At 45.5% G+C, this 20,618-nt stretch overlaps 1 protein-coding gene across 7 annotated transcripts in view; it reads left to right on the forward strand.

Annotated features, from left to right (window-relative positions):
- The first annotated feature begins 1,362 nt into the window (after positions 1–1,362).
- LOC147015702 (fibroblast growth factor receptor 2-like) overlaps positions 1,363–20,618 on the forward strand; it is a 131,672-nt gene continuing 112,416 nt past the window's right edge. For 2 of the 7 annotated variants that reach the window (XM_085848111.1, XM_085848109.1), the window contains exons 1-2: positions 3,495–3,706; positions 8,306–8,468. In XM_085848111.1, coding sequence (XP_085704237.1) covers positions 3,641–3,706; positions 8,306–8,468 — 229 coding nt within the window. In that variant the 5' untranslated portion in view covers positions 3,495–3,640. Of the gene's footprint in view, positions 1,641–3,494; positions 3,707–8,305; positions 8,469–20,618 lie in introns of those variants that run through there. The other 5 variants (XM_085848110.1, XM_085848107.1, XM_085848112.1 and 2 more) reach the window with 4 other exon arrangements.

The following is a 20,618-nucleotide window of genomic DNA, read 5'->3' on the forward strand; positions in this document are numbered from 1 at the left end:
AGTAAGATGACCCACCACTCAAAAAGGAGGTGGTGGGATGACGTACTTGGAGTGCACACTCTCTTAGATACCGAGCGTGGTTTCGAATACCGACCCAGCTTAATGCATTAAACTGTCAACTTGGTGTTTCACAGATAGGGTGATTCATCGGTGTGCTTGCTGTCCCTCGGATGGACGCTGACTCAGCTTCTTGCTTTCCTCGACGGTTAGCATACCTCGTTCAGCATACCGTTGGTTCCATCCATTGCTATCTGGGTACCTGTCTGGACAGCAGCTTCTGCACCACAAGCAAATTGGACCCTTCGTCGATGCAGAGCAAACATCTGGGCAAACATTACCACCACCCAAAGCAGGAAAAGGTGGATGGGGAGTGCGAGACAAGAGTCACACAGGTAGAGGTTTTCACAGGTATACATTAAGTCCTTAAGCACGCCCCTAATCAGCGCTGTTTCTCCCAAATAAAACAAAGGTGTTGATGAAGCATTTTCATCCAATTGGCAATGTGAGCCCTTGGACTGTTAAAAGTGATGATCATTCACAAAAACGCTCAAACCCACTTATATTGTCTTCCAAATCGCTGTCTGTGACGTCACTCTCCAAATTCGTCACACCTTATGAATTTTAACTTTTATTTTGTGTCGGTGCACCCTCGTCAAAAAAATCCATCAGTAGAACGAACACGATGAACATAACGATTAATTATGATTGATGATTAATTCATCATCGCAAATGCACGTCCCTGCTATATATAAATGGCTTCTTTTGTCCTTTTGTGCAGCGAATGGAGGACTTTAAATATCGTTTTGCTTTCATGAATTACATCAAGCTTTTACAATTTTGCATTGACGTGTATATATGTTTAAGTGAACGCATTGTTAAAAAGTTTTAATTGTGACTTTAGTTTCTTTGTGCTGTCTTTGTAAAGTTCGGACAGCTTTATTTCTCCAAGAGATAAGCATCAGGTGCTACTCATATTTGTTGTTATTTTTCTTTCCCACGTGTTTTGTTCGTGAGTTTCGGTGAATAAAAAAACGCTCGTTTGAAAGTTTGCACAATAATCCCTTTTGAGTTGAGTGCGTCTTTACACGGAGTTGAAAAGGAATCGAATTAATGAATTGGGAGGAGGAATCCAGATGTAATAATCCTCGCACGGTTGAGAGGAGGCTGGACGAGTGGGGTGAGCTCGTGGAAAGGGTGGGAAAGTATATCGAGACCAGACCAGACGAGGTGTAACGGGGGAGGCTGCTCGGTGAAGATGAACGTTTATTGGGGAAGTGCAGTGACTGTGGGAAAAAAAAGGTCTTGGAGAAAAGGGGAGGAGATTCAGTTTTGGGCGGGGCTGTAAAATAGTAGGCGGGGTTAGGGGAGGAGCCTAAGACTGGAGAAAGCGATCCAGCTTTGGAGGCGCTCATCCTGGTGGTGGAGTCGGCTGTGTGGAGATTACGTTTTATTTTCGAGGACGGAAGGTTGCGCAGAGGATAAGGAAGCGCAAGAAGTGAATGTAAGACCCGAGGAGGAGGAAGAAGAAGAAGAAGAAGAAGAAGAAGAAGAAGAAGGAGCGGGTGAGCACTTGGAGACTTTTTGGAGGGAAAAAATTGTGTGACGGGAGCAGCGAAAGAAATTTCGTGTTTGATTGAGCGGTGAGTGTCGTTAGTGCGTTGATTTCCTGTCGGTGAGAGAAGCTCGTGTTTGCATGCAGCCTGAGGTACTCTCCGTCGGTGAAAGTGATTCCGTGCCTCACCATCTGCGCCAAACTTGGTGTCGGTTTGGTATCTCACTCGATGGGCCGGATCGGGATTCGGACCTGAACCCAAAACCGAATCGATTCGTCCGTGTTACTGTTACACACCCGACGTGTCCCCCGTTTTGAGATATCCTGTTCACAGACAGACGGGCGTGAAAAGGTGGACGGAGGTAATTACAATCCAGAGATAGCGCAGTTTGCATCACGAAATGTTGCACCGTCTCTCAGACGGCCGTTAAGCCGGCTGTCTTCTTGCTGGCACCGGTTGAGTCGGTGGACGGTCACGTTATCCCACGGTATGTTTCGACGAAGAGGTGGCGAGTTATCGCCGGCACTCCGAACAAATTACTTAATTTCTGCCCGAATTATCTTCAGTCGAACGTCGGGCTTGGGCAGCCCGCTCGTGAAAGACTTGGGGTCCAAAAGCCTTGCCCAGCCGAGCCCACAAGAAGCTGGGAACAGTTGGAGCCATTAAAGTAGTCGTTACCACCAGTAGTAGTAGTATTAGTAGTCGTGATTACGTCATCGCATTGTTTTACTCGCGTAAGATGATTAATGATGTGCAAACTGATTGATACAGTTACAACACAAGAGTATTAAGGACATCTCGCTTACTTGGCCGTTCGAGCATGGAGCCACGGACCACCACAACCACCCAAAAGGGTAGAATTGTCTTGTTTTGGTGTGAAGTCCCGGTATTTATCGCTAATATACCTACACCTACACACGCACGGGGTCTGCCGGGCAGGCACGTAAGACGTCGGCCATGATATAGACTTGCAGTGCTAGTGTGATATATTTCTGAGGATATCCCCAAGACTCAATAGCTCAGTGGGCTGTCGCTGCGGAAGCATTGAGGTCCTTGGGTTGGAGTCCTGGGTTGAGCCAGAATTTTTCACACGAGCCCCACGCAGAACTTTCTGTGTGTGTGTGTGTGTGTGTGTGTGTGTGTGTGTGTGTGTGTGTGTGTGTGTGTGTGTGTGTGTGTGTGTGTGTGTGTGTGTGTGTGTGTGTTTTTATATATATGTTCTGACAAGCAGGAAAGGTTGGAGCTGTCTCGCCTGGATTCACATCTCGATCCAGCTATAAACCGTCGCACTGTTCGCATGCTGAGCCGGTGTGACCACTCCTCATTTTCATAAATGCCAAGGTGAGCCGATGAGAAAAGCCAAGAATTCACAAGGTTTCAGAAAAGCGATGATAATAGAAAACCTATACGCCAAGAAAACCTCTAGAAAACCAAGACGCCAAGGTGAACAACGAATAGCCAAGATCTTGTGAAAAAAGCCAAGGAGTGGTCACACTGATTGCTGGGCAATACATCAATATGCGTGCCGTTAAACCGTCTGGCAGCACTGGGACATTGATGGACGTTCAAGATCCCGCCGTGTGCTTCACGAAGAGTACGCGACATCGCCTGCACCCTGGATGCGAGTCCATTTTGTGAAAGATTTGGTCCAGATATGTTCTCCCAGATGATCTCACAACAAGTTGGGAACAATTGGTGCCTTGAATGAAGAACATGTACAGTATTTATAGATGCTGTGTGTGGTGGCTTAGTTGTATGCCACGGCACGAGGTATCGAGTCTTTAAAGTCCAGACATCACGTGATTTCCCCCCCCCCCCCTTTACATAAGAAAACAGTGATGGTTTCTCCATGATCCAACTTGTCCTCAAAGCCAATGCATGATGAAGAAAAAGTTAGACTGCTTCACCATTGTTACGTTTTCCAGATATCTCTGTCTCTCAATTTAACATCGGGTCAAACACGACTGAACATCGTCGAGAAAACTTCTGAACCAAACCATGTGAAATGCCGATCAATTTAACTCCTCCTTGGCCAGGTTTGCTGACCTGACATCGAGCTGGGTTGCGGACGGACGGACATTCCGTGCATGCACCAACTCGACCTCTGTGCTTTGCTTTCTCGTGCACGACCAATTGGCCAGCTCGTGGAGAAGGTAATCTCTTGAAATCTCCAGCTTTATCCATTCTGATCGTGGAGTGGTGTGCACTGTGTCTGTACTGTTGTTAATGGACGCACTTTAGTGACACACCCAAAAGGCTTTCATTTTTTTTTCAGACATTTGCTGGAGGTTTTGCATTTTTATCTCTGCGGCTGTTCCATGTTGATTTGTTCACCTCTTGCCAAGTTCTGTTTTTCCAAATTGCGTCGACTTTTTTTCTACTTGGTCTGTAAATGTACCTGCAAAGGTGCCCATAAACTACTTGACTTGATGACGGATTCTTTCATTCCCATCTTCTTATGGGGTTGGCTGGAGAAAGGTTTTGACCCAATTCTTTCATGAACCGGATAGCCATACCTGATGCTTGACTTCAGGTGATTTGGGCAGGAATTTGTAATCTGTTCAGGGTGTCATAAATAACTCTCCTATTATTTGCAAAAGACAAGACGGGATATTTAACGTCTGCCAGCTAATACCAGCCAAAGAGACACCCGGCTTAACCTCTACCTGAGGGGTGACACACTTTGTGATGTAATGTCCTGCCTGTGAAGCACTAATTTAGTCGGGTCAGGTATCGAAGGCACATTAGACAGCTTACAGGTAAGTGTGCTCTCCGACATTTTACTGTGTTGTTTTGTTCGACTAAACATAATTTTCAAAAATCTTCCGACGATTTACTGGATTATTTATTATTGGGTTATCGGGACTGTCTAGTCAACTTCACCTTTACCTAAATCTACAACTGATATAATAATTTTTGGTATTGTATTTCTGGGGACAAAAACAAGCTCCCATGCAAAAATGTTACAGTTAGAACTATAGTACATGAGAGTTGTACTCGTATACTACAATAATCTGCAGAGAATTACTACAGCAAAGGAATGCTATTTGTGCCTGGTTGAGTATTTGTTTGATTTTGCAGACGTTTGGAAAGCTCGCTTAAAAAAATAAAAATACAAAAGCCGAGGCTCGTAACCAGAACGGATGATCCATCGATGCCAAACTAACATTTGTATTATTATGGGAATACCTGGAGTTTCCTGCATAATGGAATACTTTACTTGCTCTATCTGCTTATTGCAGACTCATCACAGGTTTCCTAAAGATTATTGTACTTGCTTTTTAAATCGAGGGTTTGGTCTCCTGTTGCTGCTCCTAAAGTCCACCCATACACCCAATCCCAGTGGATCGCCATCATTCATCCACTAATTAATCCACTGCTTGCCACAGTATTCAAGTTTAAGCTTGATGCTCACCTGCACTCCCTTTTTCCCATTTGCTTCCACCTGTAGAATTGCCTCTTTGTCCACCAACAATCCTCTTTCCTCCAGCGTTCTTTGTGGCTATTCACTGCCATCTCTCGCTAACTTCCCATTCACCCAAGAAGTTATTTTTCTCTTGTTGGCCTTGTCATTGTAAGAATTTTAAACCTGATACCCTCCTCAATGAGCTCTTTCATGGACATGTTTCTTCAAGATTTAAAAAAATCTCCTGAAGACGTGCTCATCACACAGTCGGTTGGTGATGAGATTGGATTGCTCAAGATAGAAGTCGGATTAGGAATGAAACTTAACAAACTGGTTCCTGGACCGAGTGCTGCACCGTCTCTCTGATTGTTCAGCGAACCTCTTTCTTCTAACTCCCTTTTCTTTTTTTATATACCTTTGACATTACACTAATGAAGGTAACAGTGACACGTTAAGGCACACGGCCACTTATTCTAATGATGTAGGTAGAATTTCAAGCTGCCTGTGCAAAGTGTGGGGCAGGGAGGGAGAAGTGTTAGTTACTGCCATGTATTAGGCACTTGATTCAAACCAGCTTTGAACCTTGTTGAAAACCATAACATGAACCATGTACAGAGAGACGTACAGCGAGCATAGGTGGATAAAGACCGAGTGTAACCAAACATAAAAAGGATTCTCTTTGAACAATTATTCGTAATGAGTCTGCAACCTTCACGCATCCAAATGAAGTCCCAGAACCTGCTAGATTGCCATGAATTGTTTCAAAGAGCTTACCATGTGCACTTTGTCTACATTCTTTTATGGATGAGCTTGTCTGCAAGTACGATTGTTTAGAAGTGGTGGTGGGAGAACTGCGGAGAGTGGGGAGGTTTCGGTAGGGGTTTACTGCAGGGAGGACATATGGGTTATTGTCTATCTTGCATTTTTGAAGGTTTTCTCACTTTGAGGCTGTTGCTTCCACATACGTTTTATTTTGATTGAAACCCTTCAATGTCAGCTCACTTTTTAATGAGGCAGGTTGTTGGAGTGAGCTTAGCACAACCAACAGACCCTGCCTGCAATTATTCTTGACGGTTTCAGCCAACCAGGTAAAGGGCATCTGCCATTTGCTACCTTTTGTCTTTAATTGATCAAAAGGGGTTTTGTGCCAACACAGGGCTTTGACAAATCCCAGCTGCACTTGCACACTGCTTCTTGGTGCTTGGGTGGGTTTGAAACGCAGCACAGTTTTACTCCTATTAAAATTGCACAGATTGATAAACTTAATATTTAAAAACAGCAACTTTTGTTCTTAAGAAATAGAAGTTTGCATTGCTTTGTGAGGGAGCTTGGAATAATAGGTTTAAGAGTATATAAATTTAAAATTGACTTCGTCAATAAAGTCTTCCATGATAGTGTTCTTCTGCATTGTTGTTACCCCATGCATGCTAAGCAGAAAGCTTAGTTAACTAATTGGTTCACTTCTGTCCTATCCATCCATCCACAAACGTCAGTTTAGGATCAAGGAGCAACTTCATTTTAATTGAATGCTATCATTTGAACATGAATCAGAAAACAAACCTGTAGTTTAGCACTACCTTGGCTCTGAATTTGTTACGATCGCACATGTGTAGGGAGGAGTGAGATTTCTTTTTTTCCTCTGTCTGCATGTCTGGCAGTCAAACAAAATTGAAAATCATTCCAACCAGGAAACTTGCTGTTCTTCGGGACGTAATAAAGGGCACGAATAACTAATGTAATGAGTTAAATAAGGTGGTGTAATAGCCACTGCGTCAAGGGCAGTAAACTTCCAGAATTTATTATTTATACGACCTTTACAATCTTTATTTTATTTGAATTGAATTATACACTTGGACACTGTCAAACACAAATTGCCTTCCTACCACATCCAAAAACCACCAGTTTTGCTGTATTGGGACATGTTATAGTATAAGGTAGTGTATAAGACTGCTTTAACGGTGCTAAACTTCTGGATTATTTTTTTTTAAACGACCTTAAAATTTTTATTTAAATTAAATTATATAATGAACAATGTGTGGGGGTAAGGTGTTCCATGAACTCGTTGTTTTTTTGTTCTATAAGTTACAGATTGCCTTATTCATATACAAGGACGCTGTGGAAACCAAGGCATTTCGGGTCTTTAGGTCTCTCACTCACTTTGGGCAGGTTGGTGGTCTTTCTGTCTTCTACCACCCACCTCCTGTCCAGCCTCCCCCTCCCCCCCCAACTCTGTCTGTGATTTGTCCCCCCCATATTTCTGCAAGGCACTCAAGATCCGCTTGCAACCCCCTTTTGGTGAAACTACCAAAATCAAGAATCACTGCTCACCTTCACTCTTTCATTCCTCGTTTTTTTCCCCACCTTTGGAACAAACTCCCACACTCTCTTCAATATCATTCTTCCCTCCAGGTCTTCAAAACAGCTGTTCACATCCTCCTCTTATCTTCCCCCATCCAAACCCCCGATCTTTTCTACTCCCGTTAATCCACCCCAAACCTACCTCCTTCAAATTCCCTGCCTTCCTTCCTGAAAGTTCCCTGTCGTGTAAAGTCCTGAAAGTCCCTGTGATGTCCATCTCGTGTACCTCGTGTTCCCCACCTTGTCCCTCTCCCTTCCACAGATCTCCTAAGCCTCTGTTCCCCGCTGTTTTGTCCTTCCCTCTCCCGCCCCTCTTGTCTCCTGCCCCCCCCCCCTTGTTGTGCTTTTTTTGTTAGCTCTAATACGAGCCTCAACATTGTACACAAAAAATAATAATAATAAATGATTCACATTCTCGAGGCACATTTGCTTTGCCATTCGCTTGTGCTTGCAAAGTTTGCCATTACCCATCTGAACACTGCATACCAAAAACTTCAATAATGGGCTTTTCATGTTGTTAAATTTTAGTGATTGATGATAAACTATCTCACTTCATGCATTGTTGGATTATAAGTTTCTCTCTGCATGTTTGCACTCGTATTCTGGTTCCTGTGTCGTTACCCTCCTTACTTGGTCTATTTGTTACCTGTGCTGTTTGCTGTGACATGTTTTATTTTGTAATGGCCATGAACTAATTTCTGTGTGTCATGCATATGTTTATAGCTATGTTCAGCTGACCACCCATTATATGAAGTACTGGTTTCCTCCTCACTGATTGGATGTTCTGAGCATTTCCCCCAATAAGAAGTCAATATGACTTCTTTTTTTTTAATAACTTTCGAAAAAATATATAGCATTCAGCACACCCAGCTAGTTATCTATACTAGAAATGAGCTCTTGTGACTTTCAGCAAAACAATAAGCTGATTTGGAAAGCCAGTATTTTTATCCTTATTTCCACTCCTCCCATTGTTTTCTTTCCCCTCCAGCACACATCGAGCAGGACGGTGAAGACTGATGGCGTTACCTTATCAGAACTGATCATTGGTTGGAGCAGAATGCCACACTTGCACTTCTGTCTTCTTGTCATCCTGCTCAAATTGGTCGTCCTCTCGGCAATTTCCACTCGTGGTCTTGAGTACCTCCGGACTGGTAGGTCGTAGGTCATGTGGTCGATCTGCTTTGCGTGTTTGTGTATTTTTTTGGGTTGGGGGATGGGGGGAGCAATGGTTAAGGTGGAATGTAAAATCATAAATTTTTTTGGGATTGAAGGAGAACAGTTTGCAGAATGCTGAAATAATTTCAGTCTAAATATATGTACATCAATTACTTTTACACATCAGGTAATGTTATGTTCAACCAAAGTTTGTGTGGCCTTGTAATGTCCTACCTGTAGGAAACATACCAGGTGAAAAGGCTCATACGACTACCAGCCAAGGCACCCTTTGACTCGAGGCCAGTAGGTTTTCTTTGAAAAATTAGGCACCAAAGGTCAAATTTGTATATTTTTTTCGTTCGTTTTTTATGTTTGCAATTTCATGGGCTGAGATCAGTGATTGTGGTTGCCCTTTTGAGCTGTGAAGTTATCATTGTGTTCCTGAGCTATGGGTAGAAATGTTTGTCCTTGAAAAAATTTGAATCCATCAGGCATTTAATAATGTACAGCCAAAGTTCTTGTGCTGGAAGGAAGTTTTGACATGGCCACCCCTTTGAAACAGAAGGTAATAATTGATGTCTCTTTCCACAACCAGGACGCAAAGTATGTAACTGTTTGTTCTGTGCTTGAGCACTGCCCTGGAGAGATGTGCATGTCATGTGATTGGGTGTTGCATCCTGTATGTACATAAAACGGTAATGCTGCCAAACATTAATCAAGATTATCCTCAGTGCAGCGTTGAATATGTGGGAACAGCCTGTCAGGTTCCAAGACTGAAAGATCGTTAATTTCTCTCTCATTACAAAAGACTGACAGAGTGTAACTTTTCTTTTTAATGAATAGTCAGCATGGTTCATGCTCCTGGCATCATAATGCTTCTCTGCAATGTACTCTGCAACGTGAAGCATGAATGTCATTCATGGTACAGATAATGATGAGCCATAACTGCAGAGATTGATGAATCAGTTTTCATTCTGGATCCAGAAAATTGATTTCTTCAATTATTTCCATCAAAGTGTTTGTTGGTCACTGTTGCAAAGATCTCTTTATAAGGCTAGTGTGGTGAAGCAGCCAAACAGCTGATTTGTTAGTTTCTTGTCTATCATAGGCTTTGGCTACAGGAATTCGGTGAATATGCTGAAGGAACCTTATCTTACTCATTGACGAATGAATCGATGGTTTTCAGTTCAGTATAAAACTCAAGCCTGACACATTCGATTTCTTTAATTCACCGTGACCTGTCCCTCGTGTCTATGCTTGCTGAGCACTCTTTTATTGGCATCGTTATCCCCTCACTCTCAGATGGCTTGAGTTGTCAGTACATGATAGTAGCTTGTTGGAATTCCTGAATACCTTCGTTCACTGAACTAAATTTTCCTTGTCTCTTAAAACGACAGATTTTTTTTTTCTCTCTCGAACAATTTCTTTCGTGAAAAATGACGTGTTTTTGAACGATTCTTTGTCATGTTTTTTTCCTTTCTTTCTTTCTTTCTGTCTTTCTGATGGCTCTCATCTAGTTTCATCTAGGTCGGTTAAGTCGTGGTCGACTTCTGTTGACATTCACGATCAGATTTCTCCAAACATCCCTTTCCTGCACTGCTTCCTGAAGTTCTGGCAGAAACAGCTTGGTTGCAGCCAAGCTGTCTCAATTATGTCTTAAATGATACTTGTTCTCACCTACAAACTCTGGATAGGTATTTTTGCCTGTTGGTCAGAGAGAAGTTTAAAACTCTGGCAATAGTAGGTTTTCTTAATGGTTAGGGTGGTGGGCTTGGGATCCTAGGATCCTGAGTTCAAATCCCACTCGGCTGTTAAATTAATACGAGGTGGGGTTGACTCTGCTTGTCATCTTCCGAGGTTGGCAAAATGAGTGCCAGCTTGCTGGTATCCTGTGTCGCAGTGGAGACCCGTCCAGGATTGTGCCCAACAGCCAAGGAGACTGCTGAGGCAGCACCAATGTTCTGCACAGAGTATGGTCCCAATGGATGGATGGATTGTAGGTTTTGGTTTCTCAAGAAAGTTTCCAGTACTGGATATCGTAAAACATGAAGAAAGTTACACCAGTTACGAGTGGAAAGTCTCTCAAAGGCTCGGCATGACAAGAAGTCTCGCCTGTCTTGCCCTGAATGTCACCGCACCGAATTCAATGCATCTTTGATAAGGCTAGACACAGAACGGGGGTCATGTTGCACTGCCACACGCTGAGGAGAATATGGTCTTCTTTGTGACTCGGCTAATCTGGCAGTCTCTGCAGTCTACAGTATTCTTCAACACAGTCATCAATGTTGCCAAGACTGCGATTTAAAGCCAAGTAGTATGAAGAACCTAATACTTTAAATTGATGCCAATAATTGACATAAGTTTTGGCATTGTTTTCTATCGGCGAAGAACCTGCTTTGCAATTCTTGCTGCATGGTTACTGCCTTTGTCAGGAGATTTGGGTTTTTTTTCTATCCTGAATGTGCCAGCTGTAGTTGCACTGCATTTTCGGCGATATTTATTGGATGGGATTGTTGCTGATGATAGTCGACCACCCTCATGCCTTCTTTCGTCATCTTACCAAATGAACCTGTTCGCAAATGCAAAGGCCCCTCCTCATCTGGTATGGTAAGGGTAGGTGCCAGTGCATTGAGTATGTGAAGTCTCAACATTTTCAGGTGAAAAAAAATTCCTTCATTTGTTCTGTGATCACAGATCACATTATGTTCTGTGATCACAGTTCACACACACTATGTTTTGAAATATATTTCGTTATTGTAGAACATAGTACATGTTGTCATGATTCATTAACGTAAGGCCAAACATCTCTAATCCATTAGTTATTTAATATTGGGTCCATTCATGGGCCTGATGCAGTTCCATGTTCATCATGTTTATGATCTTATCTCTGGCATAGCTTTAGTGGTGATGGTGGTGGTGGTGGTTTGTGCTGCTCATTGGGCTTCTTTTTTGTTTTGGGATTCAAACAGTGGATAAGGATAGTTTTATTGAAAGATGAGCAATAATTGCAGGGAGACTATCACTCTTACGTACCCTCAACCAGTTATTGCATTGTTTCATGTCCTTAAAAAATCAGGCTGAGAACACTTGCTGATTGCTTTCTGCTTGTGCTCCAAATTTTTGGAGTTCAAGTCCACATGGCTTTTTAAAACTCTATTTTAGAAACTCAGCCTTGAATTCTGGCATGTCAATGACAATTTAGATTGAAGGAATTTTTTTTTCAACACCGCAGAATTCCAGAGCACTGTGTTTGTTGTCATGATTCATTAATTTATTAATATCAAAGGATAACTTTTGTAACACAATGAGTTTACTGAACTCCAAAGTCTAAGTGTTTGCAGAAAAATCAACGTCTTTGGTGGACAAAGATGGTTAAGATATATATTATATGTGGAACTTTTAATATATATTACAATCAGGGATATATATATATATATATATATATATATATATATATATATATATATATATATATATATATATATATATATATATATATATATACTGAACAAAAATACAAACGCACCAACCTAAATATCTAAGTCAAGATTGCCATTATGGGACAATGGTCAAACCGATGATATGTTTGAGCAATGGTTCCTTTGTTTTGCTCAAGACAGATGTTCCCATTGAAATTGACCACTCTGAGTGTGTGGACTCACACGTTGAGTAATCCTTCCCATGAGCACCATGGGGCTTGACAGAGTGATGGTCAGTGAGTGTGACCAGGACACAAACACTCCCTATAGCTTGCCCTATAAAAGGCCTCCCCAAAATGTGGACTGGTGCCAAATGTCAACATGCCACAGATGTCACAAATCTTGAGGGAGCGTGCCATTGGCATGCTGAATGCTGGGACGTCAGTACGGGCCGTTGCAGCACACTTCAATGTCCACCACTCCACCATTAGCCGCCTGAGAACGCGCCTCAGAGAGACTGGAAGCACCGTGAACCGCCCACATGCCCGGCGATCATGTGTGACCACCGCCGGTCAGGATCGTCACATGAGGCTGCAACATCTCCGGGATCGACTCCGACCAGCCACGAAGACTGCCGATGAGACTGTCGGGCTGCATAACAGGCGCATTTCAGCCCAGACGGTGCGTAACCGCTTGAGGGAGACCAAGCTTGAGGGAGGCCAACACCCGCTACTGACTGTGTGAACTCTGACAGTGACACCTCGGTTGTGTCGGCTGTTGTAGCGCAAAGACTGTCGCCAGAATTCTCAAGGAACTCTTTGAAATTTAATGCTCAATTGTCATGGATTCTATAACCAAATTGTTGTGAAGATTTAGTATTAATGAGTTTGAGGTAAAATAGTAACAATCGCTTGGTGCGTTCATATTTTTGTTCAGTATATATATATATTATTTAATATATATCCCTGATATAATATATATACAAATATATATTAAAATATATAATATATATATTTTAATTTATATTTGGTGACGATGCTGACACACTTATCCTATTTCTTTTTTTTAAACATCCACAAATGAGCCGAAGACAGAATTAGGCAGAACATCCAGATAAATTACTTGTCGTAAGGATGGTGTGCTTTGAAATGCTGTATCCTGTTTGGTTAGCGTTGAAATGGTAATTTATGGCGAAGTAGATCCACCTAGGGGTTTTCAAAGCCTGGAATTAGATGTGTCAGTGAAGCAAAGTCAATTAACTTGGCTATTCTGTTAAAAAGAAAATAAAGTTAAAATGGAGTAAGATAATCATGTTATTGGGCCCATGGTTCTTCGGTGCATTGCATAAAACTACTGTTGGTTTTGATCTCGAGGGAAAGCTGCCACATTCCAGGTTGATTACCTCTTGCCTGTCTGCTCAGAACAAAGCCTGCAGGGTAACGTTTTCTTTCTTTTTTTCTTGTTTTTTTTGTGTTTCCTCCCTCACTCTGTTTTGGCCATAGTTGCCTTTGCTGAACTTGTGTGCCACCTGCATTTTGTCGGCACTCAATTTGACTTTGTCTTATTGATGCATTTCTTTACACAATCACACCTGTTACAACAAAACAAACTATGCTTTATGATCTCAGTGCTGTACCTTGCTGACTCAAGTTGTTTGTTTTTGTTTTTTTTATTGGTTTCATTCCTATTTTATGCTTGTCTGAGGTCATGCATGGTTTTTAACAGCCAGGGCTTTCTTGTCAATGATATGAGTCTGCGGTTTGGCAGCGTTATTTTTCTCCTGCTGTTTAAGTTCCCAAAGAGCTGTCTGTTTGCAAGAGCAATTTTTTATCACTTACTGCTTGTTGTATTTTAAAAAGACATTTTTTCCTTACCCACTCTGGGGGCATCGGTGATGACAACTGGTCATGAACATTTATATAGTGGAAAATTTACTCGTGGACAGAGGGCCAACTTTTGAGTTAATGCAGAATGTCTCAACTCGTGTTTTTCCTCCATATTTCATGTACCGAACCCATCCCTTACGTCCCCACCCTGGCGACTTGTACCCACTGTCTTCTGGTTTCTGTATCTTTCTCGCTCAAGAAGGGAGAAAACATTCTGTCCAGACTCCACCCTGCTTCAGTGATGTACCCAGATGGCATCAGTGCCCATACTCTCAAATCCTGCTCTTCTGCTCTTGCTTCTCCTTTTGTCTGTGCTCTTCAGCCTGTTCTTCTCTTTTTGGGAGCCTGTTCTTCTCCAGCCTGTTCTTTTCCATCTGCCTAGAATTTGCCCGCACACATCACAGAAAGATACAAAAAAATTCTCTCATATATTCACCTATTTGCTGATTTCCAATTATTATATGAGAAGGTATCAAGTCTATCATCACTGTTGGTGCCTTTCATCTTTTCAAATGCCTTGTTATCTGACCACCAGTTTAGATTCCATCCTAGTCACTCAACTTTGGACATGCTGCTGCTGCCATCTCAATAATGATTGATTTATTGCTTGTAAGCACAGTACCCATGTGTGACACACACACACACACACACACACACACACACACACACACACACACACACACACACACACACACACACACACACACACACACACACACACACACACACACACTCAAAAAGAGGTGAGGTCCATCTCCCTGGACATATCTTAGACATTTGACAGTTTGACATCATGCTCTGCTTGACATGGTTGCTGCCTAAAGCAAACAAAGCCACCTTCACACTTGGCTTTCTTTCTTCCTCCATCTTTGCCGTCAACAAGTTCATTTCATATAATAGCCCAATGATGAACTGTTATCCTGGTGCTTGAGATAACGCATCTCCCAATGGAGTCGGGAGTGCAGCAAGGCAGTGTGTTTGGCTCAATCCCGTTCCTCAATTACATAAATGACCTCTCTTGATCATGGGAAAACTCTCCCTTCCTACTTGCAGATGACACCACATTGTGTCATACAGTTCCCAATTCCACTAACAGGCAAACACCAACTGCATCACTATCTACTGATCTGAGATGCTGCTGTGACAAATGGAACATGTTTTTCTGTCCTTACAAATCTCCCAGTCTCATCCTGTTTTGCTCTGGCAGGATTGTCAAATGAACCAACTTATCTTATATGGGCAGCCATTGGAAGAGATTCAGTCTCTTGAACTTCTTGACTTCACCATCAGCCATCACCTCTCCTAGGGTAACAATGTAGCAAAACTGGCCTACAAACCAGTCGCAGACTGGGTATGCTCTGTTATTCTGAGCCATTCCTTTAAAACAAATCAGAACTAATTACAGCCATGTCATTTGTGTCAATAACTCATTGGAGGACGACTCTCCCCTATTGGCTGGTACCCCAGCATCATATCTTTCTCTTTGATTTTGTGGAATCTGAAGCTCTCAACATTATTGGTATTGTTGCGGATTCGCGCCCGCCGGCGTGCGAACGGCCACGTAACTCGAATCGCGGCACGTCGCCCACCGGACGGACAATCCCGTCGTGACCCTCTCGGACTAACGCCGGGAACTAGTCACGGGTGGACCTTTCGGCCTCACCACGATCGTGCCAATCGGCCCCCGCGTGGGATAGGGTTGCTCGCCAAATTCGACCTACCTAAGTACCCACACGGAGGGTAGACCGGGCGATCGCACCTCGCCGCAGGTCGACTTCGGACACGGGCCACTTTAAGCGACCCGTTCCGTACTATCGGGATAACCGAGCGGTGTTATCGTCGGCCTCGACGGTTCGATTAATTATCGGGCGTTTTAGCCCACGACCAACCCTTTACGTGAAGTAAGATGGAGATTCAATAAAGGAAAAGAAGAAGCGAAACGGGAAAACAGTTCAACATAAAGCACATTTATTTCGCGATGAACGGAAAGCACACATATACAATTACACCAAAAGCAAATGTAAAAGAAGAAGAAACACAATAATACACAAAAAGCAAATGCAACAATGCAGATCTAACCGACTACCGAGCACACGGCAACACTTATACAGTTTTACTTCACAGACGGCGCCGACAACACATACACTCAAAGCAAAAGAAGAGGACCACCCTCAAGGATGAGGGGGGTAGGCGGGCCTGGGGCCGAGACCGCGTCGGGCCTACCCGTCTGATGATGAGCCGCAAGATGGCGGTGGCGCCCCGACTCTGCGGGCCTCGCGGACAGTGTCTGGTAGGGGTGGGAACGGGGCCCCCTTCTCGCACTATCTCAGCGCGGGGGGAAACAGGAGGGGGTTGTTGATGCTCGGGGGAAGGAGGATATCTCCCTGTCTCGGGTCCCGCGACGAGCGTCTCCACCACGACCTCGGTCGCGCCGCCGGCCTCTCCCTCCGCAGCTCCCCGACTCCGACACGAGCACCCCCTCGACCGCCTTCGCTGCCGCCACCTCTCCACAGCTCCGTCCAACCGCCCTCTCCGTCTCCTCTCTTGACTCGTCCCAACTCTTCACTGGCTCCGAACTCTTCACTCTCTCCCCTTCGAACTCTTAACTGCTTTGACTGACGAACGCAGCCCCTTATATGCCCCGTGGCCTCGCTCCTTCACCTTCGACCCTTTACCTCCGACCCTTCACCTCTAACTGGCTCCCCATCAATGTTTGTGTCATACAGTTCCCCTTACGTCCCCACCCTGGCGTTTTTTTTAACGTTTAACGGCAAGGTCTTTGCTCGGATAACTCTCGATAGGGTTCGCCACCATCTGCTTGAGCACCAGCGTCCAGAGCAGTCAGGCTTTACACCAAAGAGGTCAACGGTGAACCAGTTGAAACATTTATGTCAGGTCAGGTTCGATCTGTGACCTGCTACAGGTACCATGTAAACCTGTACTAACCTGTTCCATGGTCGGGTTGTCGGCGACTAAACTGTCTCCCCCACCAGGTTTTTTGGTGAGGAGGGTGTTTGGATATGGACACCCAGCAGGATTAAAAACAAAATCTGTCAAAGGGCGGAGGAGCTCCTTGTGAGCCAACGGCCATCCATATCTAGTGCCCAACTGTGTCTGCGGACGTCCTCCTGCAGTTGGGTCACTTCTTATTAGGAGGTTGGTGGCAGGATTTGCACGCCGGCCACCGTAAAACCCTTCATTCCGCAAAACGCAAAAACGCAAAAAAATCTGAAAACCCACTCCGTGGGAGTACCTCCTGTGCAGCTTCCCTTCGCAGGGCAGTTCACCGGATGACGGGATTGGGGCAAAGCCTTCGGGACCCCCAATCTTTGATAGGAGGGAAACCACGGGGTAACATCCCTGGGTCAGATTGCGGGAGAGTGTGTCGGAGTGGTGCTGAGGTGTCGTCCACCAGACGGCGGTCTCCTTGGGTTAACCTGAGGCGGTCCCTTCGGGTGGGTGCCTGGAATGTCCTATCCCTAAGAGAGGATGATCACCTGTCTCTGTTATCATCTGAGCTCAAGCGTTTGGACATCGGGATTGCAGCTCTCTCTGAGGTTCGGAGACCGGATTGCGGCGAGATAATGGTGGGTGGTTACACCTACTATTGGTCTGGTCGCTCTGATGGTTACCATACCCAAGGAGTTGCTGTAGCTGTGTCCAATAAGCTGACCCCAATGATAATTGAGGTAACACCGGTCAACGAGCGTATTATGAGATTAAGGATTCGTCACTCCTTAGGTGTCATTTCCCTGGTCTCTGTTTATGCTCCGACTGAGGCGAGTGATCTCACCGTGAAGGATGCATTCTACGCCACACTCGAGTCTGTGGTTGATCAGTGCCCCAGACGAGATACACTTCTAGTCTTGGGGGATTTCAATGCATCGACTGGAACTGATAGGGACGGTTATGAGGTGTGTGTTGGTCCCCATGGGTCAGGAACTATGAACCAGAATGGCACTAAGTTCCTTGACTTTGCAAGAAGTCATGGACTTAGGGTGGCTGGTTTATGGTTTCAGCGCCCACAAGCTCATCGCTGGTGGTGTGGCAAAGGAGATTGACCATGTCCTCATTGACGGTCGTTGGAGGATGATCCAGAACTGCAGGGTCTACCGGAGTGCTCAGTTCCTCAATACTGACCACAGGCTTGTTGTAGCAACTCTAAAGCTGCACCTTAAATCCTGGAGAATGGTACCATCCCAGCCGAGGCTGGATGTTGCCAAGCTCAGGGATGAGAGAGTAGCTGAGGAGTTTGCGAACAGGCTGAGTGGACACTTGGGGGGTCTGGGTACTTTGGGGGGTCCTGAAGAGTTGTGGAGCGCCTTCAAGACCACCGTCCTTGATGTTGCCGGTGGATGCCTTGGAGCTCACCGCAGGGCAAAGAAGAATTTTGTCTCTCAAGGGACACTGGATACCATTGACCAGAGTCGCAGGGCCAGGCTGAATGGCAGAGCTGAGCTGTTCAGGGAGCTGAGGCGTAAAACTGTACGTGCACTGAGGGTGGACAAGGAGGCCTATGTGCGAGGAATCTGTGAGGGGGTAGAGCATCACCTGTGGACAGGTGATTCTCGTCCCGCTTACAGGGAATTCGCGCATTACGTTCATCCAAGCCCATCCCTCGGAGCACTACAGTTCGAGCAGAGAGTGGTAGGCTCTTGACAGAGGAGTCTGAAGTGAAGGCCCGCTGGGCCGGTTACTTCGAGCGGTTGTACCAGGCTGATCCCCCAACTGTCGAGTTGGACGTCAAGGGTGTTACAATCCCTGTTGCTGACCCTCGAATCAACTGTGGTCCACCTACGCTTGTGGAAACACGGGCTGCGGTGAACCAGTTGAAACGGGGCAAAGCTCCAGGGATCTGTGGCATCCATGCCGAACTTCTCAAGGCTGGTGGAAATGCTGCACTCGTGTCGTTGCATGCAGTTTTGTGCTCTGCCTGGAACACAGGCATCATCCCAACTGACTGGAAGAGGGGCCTTTTTGTCCCTCTCTGGAAAGGGAAGGGTGATCGCCAAGACTGCAACAACTACCGAGGGGTGACGCTGCTCTCAGTGCCGGGCAAGGTCTTTGCTCGGATAATTCTCGATAGGGTTCGCCACCATCTGCTTGAGCACCAGCGTCCAGAGCAGTCAGGCTTTACACCAAAGAGGTCAACGATTGACCGTATCCTTGCACTTCGTGTCCTCACCGAACGCAGACGAGAGTTTCGGCAGGGGCTGCTTGCAGCCTATGTTGATCTCTGTAAAGCGTTCGATTCAGTGAATCGGGATGTCCTCTGGAGGATTCTTGGTCTTCGTGGGGTGCCACCAAAACTGATCGATCTGATGTCTGAACTCTACTCTGGTACTGAGAGTGCTGTGAAGTGTGGTGGTACCATCTCTGACTTATTTCCAGTTGTTACTGGAGTTCGTCAGGGATGTGTACTTGCCCCCACACTTTTCAGCACTTGTATGGACTGGATTCTAGGGAGGATGTCGGAGAGATCAAGTTGCGGTGCGTCATTTGGGAATGTCAAGATCTCGGACCTTGACTTTGCAGATGATGCAGTCATCTTTGCGGAGACTTTAGACATCCTCTTGGGGGCCCTCGAGGTGCTGAATGAGGAGTCGGAGCCGTTGGGATTACGGGTTTCTTGGGTCAAAACTAAGATCCAGGCTTTCGGTGACATCTTGGATGCTGCTGTCCTGTCTGTGTCTGTTTGTGGTGAGGATGTTGAGGTCGTGGAGAGATTCACTTACCTTGGCAGTGATATTCATGTCTCTGCTGGCTGCGAGTCAGAGGTCAATAGACGTCTGGGTCGTGCCTGGGGAGTCATGGATTCACTGGATCATGGGGTGTGGCGCTGCCGGTACCTGTGCGGGAGGACGAAAGTCCGAGTCTTCAGGTCCTTGGTACTTCCAGTCTTGCTCTCTGGGTGCGAGACTTGGACTCTGACCAAGGATCTGAGACGGAGACTTAATTCCTTTGGTACCAGGTCTCTTCGGAGAATCCTTGGCTATCGCTGGTCGGATTTTGTGTCCAACGAGCGGTTGCTGAGAGAGACTCGAATGAGATTTGTTACCTGCATAGTCCGTGAGCGTCAGTTGCGGCTGTATGGACATGTGGCTCGTTTTCCTGACTCTGATCCTGCTCACCAGATTCTCTCAGCGAGGGAGTCTCATGAGTGGAGGAGGCCAGTGGGTCGACCACGTGCCTCATGGTTGCAACAGGTTGACCATCATCTCAAGGAGATGGGGATGGGCCTGGCATCTGCCTGGGGGATGGCCAGACGGAGGCCCCTGGAGTACCGGCGGAAAGTGGACGCAGCGACGTGCTGTTCTGGCACATGCTCCCATACCTGACCTGACCTGGCTCCCCATTGGACCGAGGAAAAGTGGGCGTGAATGCTTTTTGATCCATGAATTTGCATATAGCGATATTACTCCAACGCAACTGGGGGCGGGGCCAAATCGCCCCACGCTCGCCGATAGGACGGAACAGAAGTGGGCGTGAGTCGTTTTTGATCCGTTTCCTTCGGAAAGGCTGTGCCTCTGCACCCGCTGCTCGGTGCGCGCCCTGCACGAGTCCAGTATGGGTGCCCACAAGCGGCGTGGGAATGACGGTGATGCGATGGTTGCGAGGGCGAGTTGTGACGGTAAAGGTCGTGGCTGTTGTTGTGAAGCGGCGTTGCGGTTGGTGGTTGTTGTGTGATGGCTGTTGAGACGTGGTTGGTGGTGGTAGTAATGGCGGCTGGTCCAAAATAAAGATAGTAAAAGAAAAACGGCTATCTAGAAGGGTCGCAGCCCGCATGAATGACATTTATTCCCTCTAAACAACGGGTTTGGGCCTAACTACACATATACTT

The sequence above is a fragment of the Eptatretus burgeri genome, chromosome 12 (assembly GCF_056783735.1).
Source record: "Eptatretus burgeri isolate ZD-2024b chromosome 12, Ebu_testis_v1, whole genome shotgun sequence".
Classification (NCBI taxonomy): Eukaryota; Metazoa; Chordata; class Myxini; order Myxiniformes; family Myxinidae; genus Eptatretus; species Eptatretus burgeri.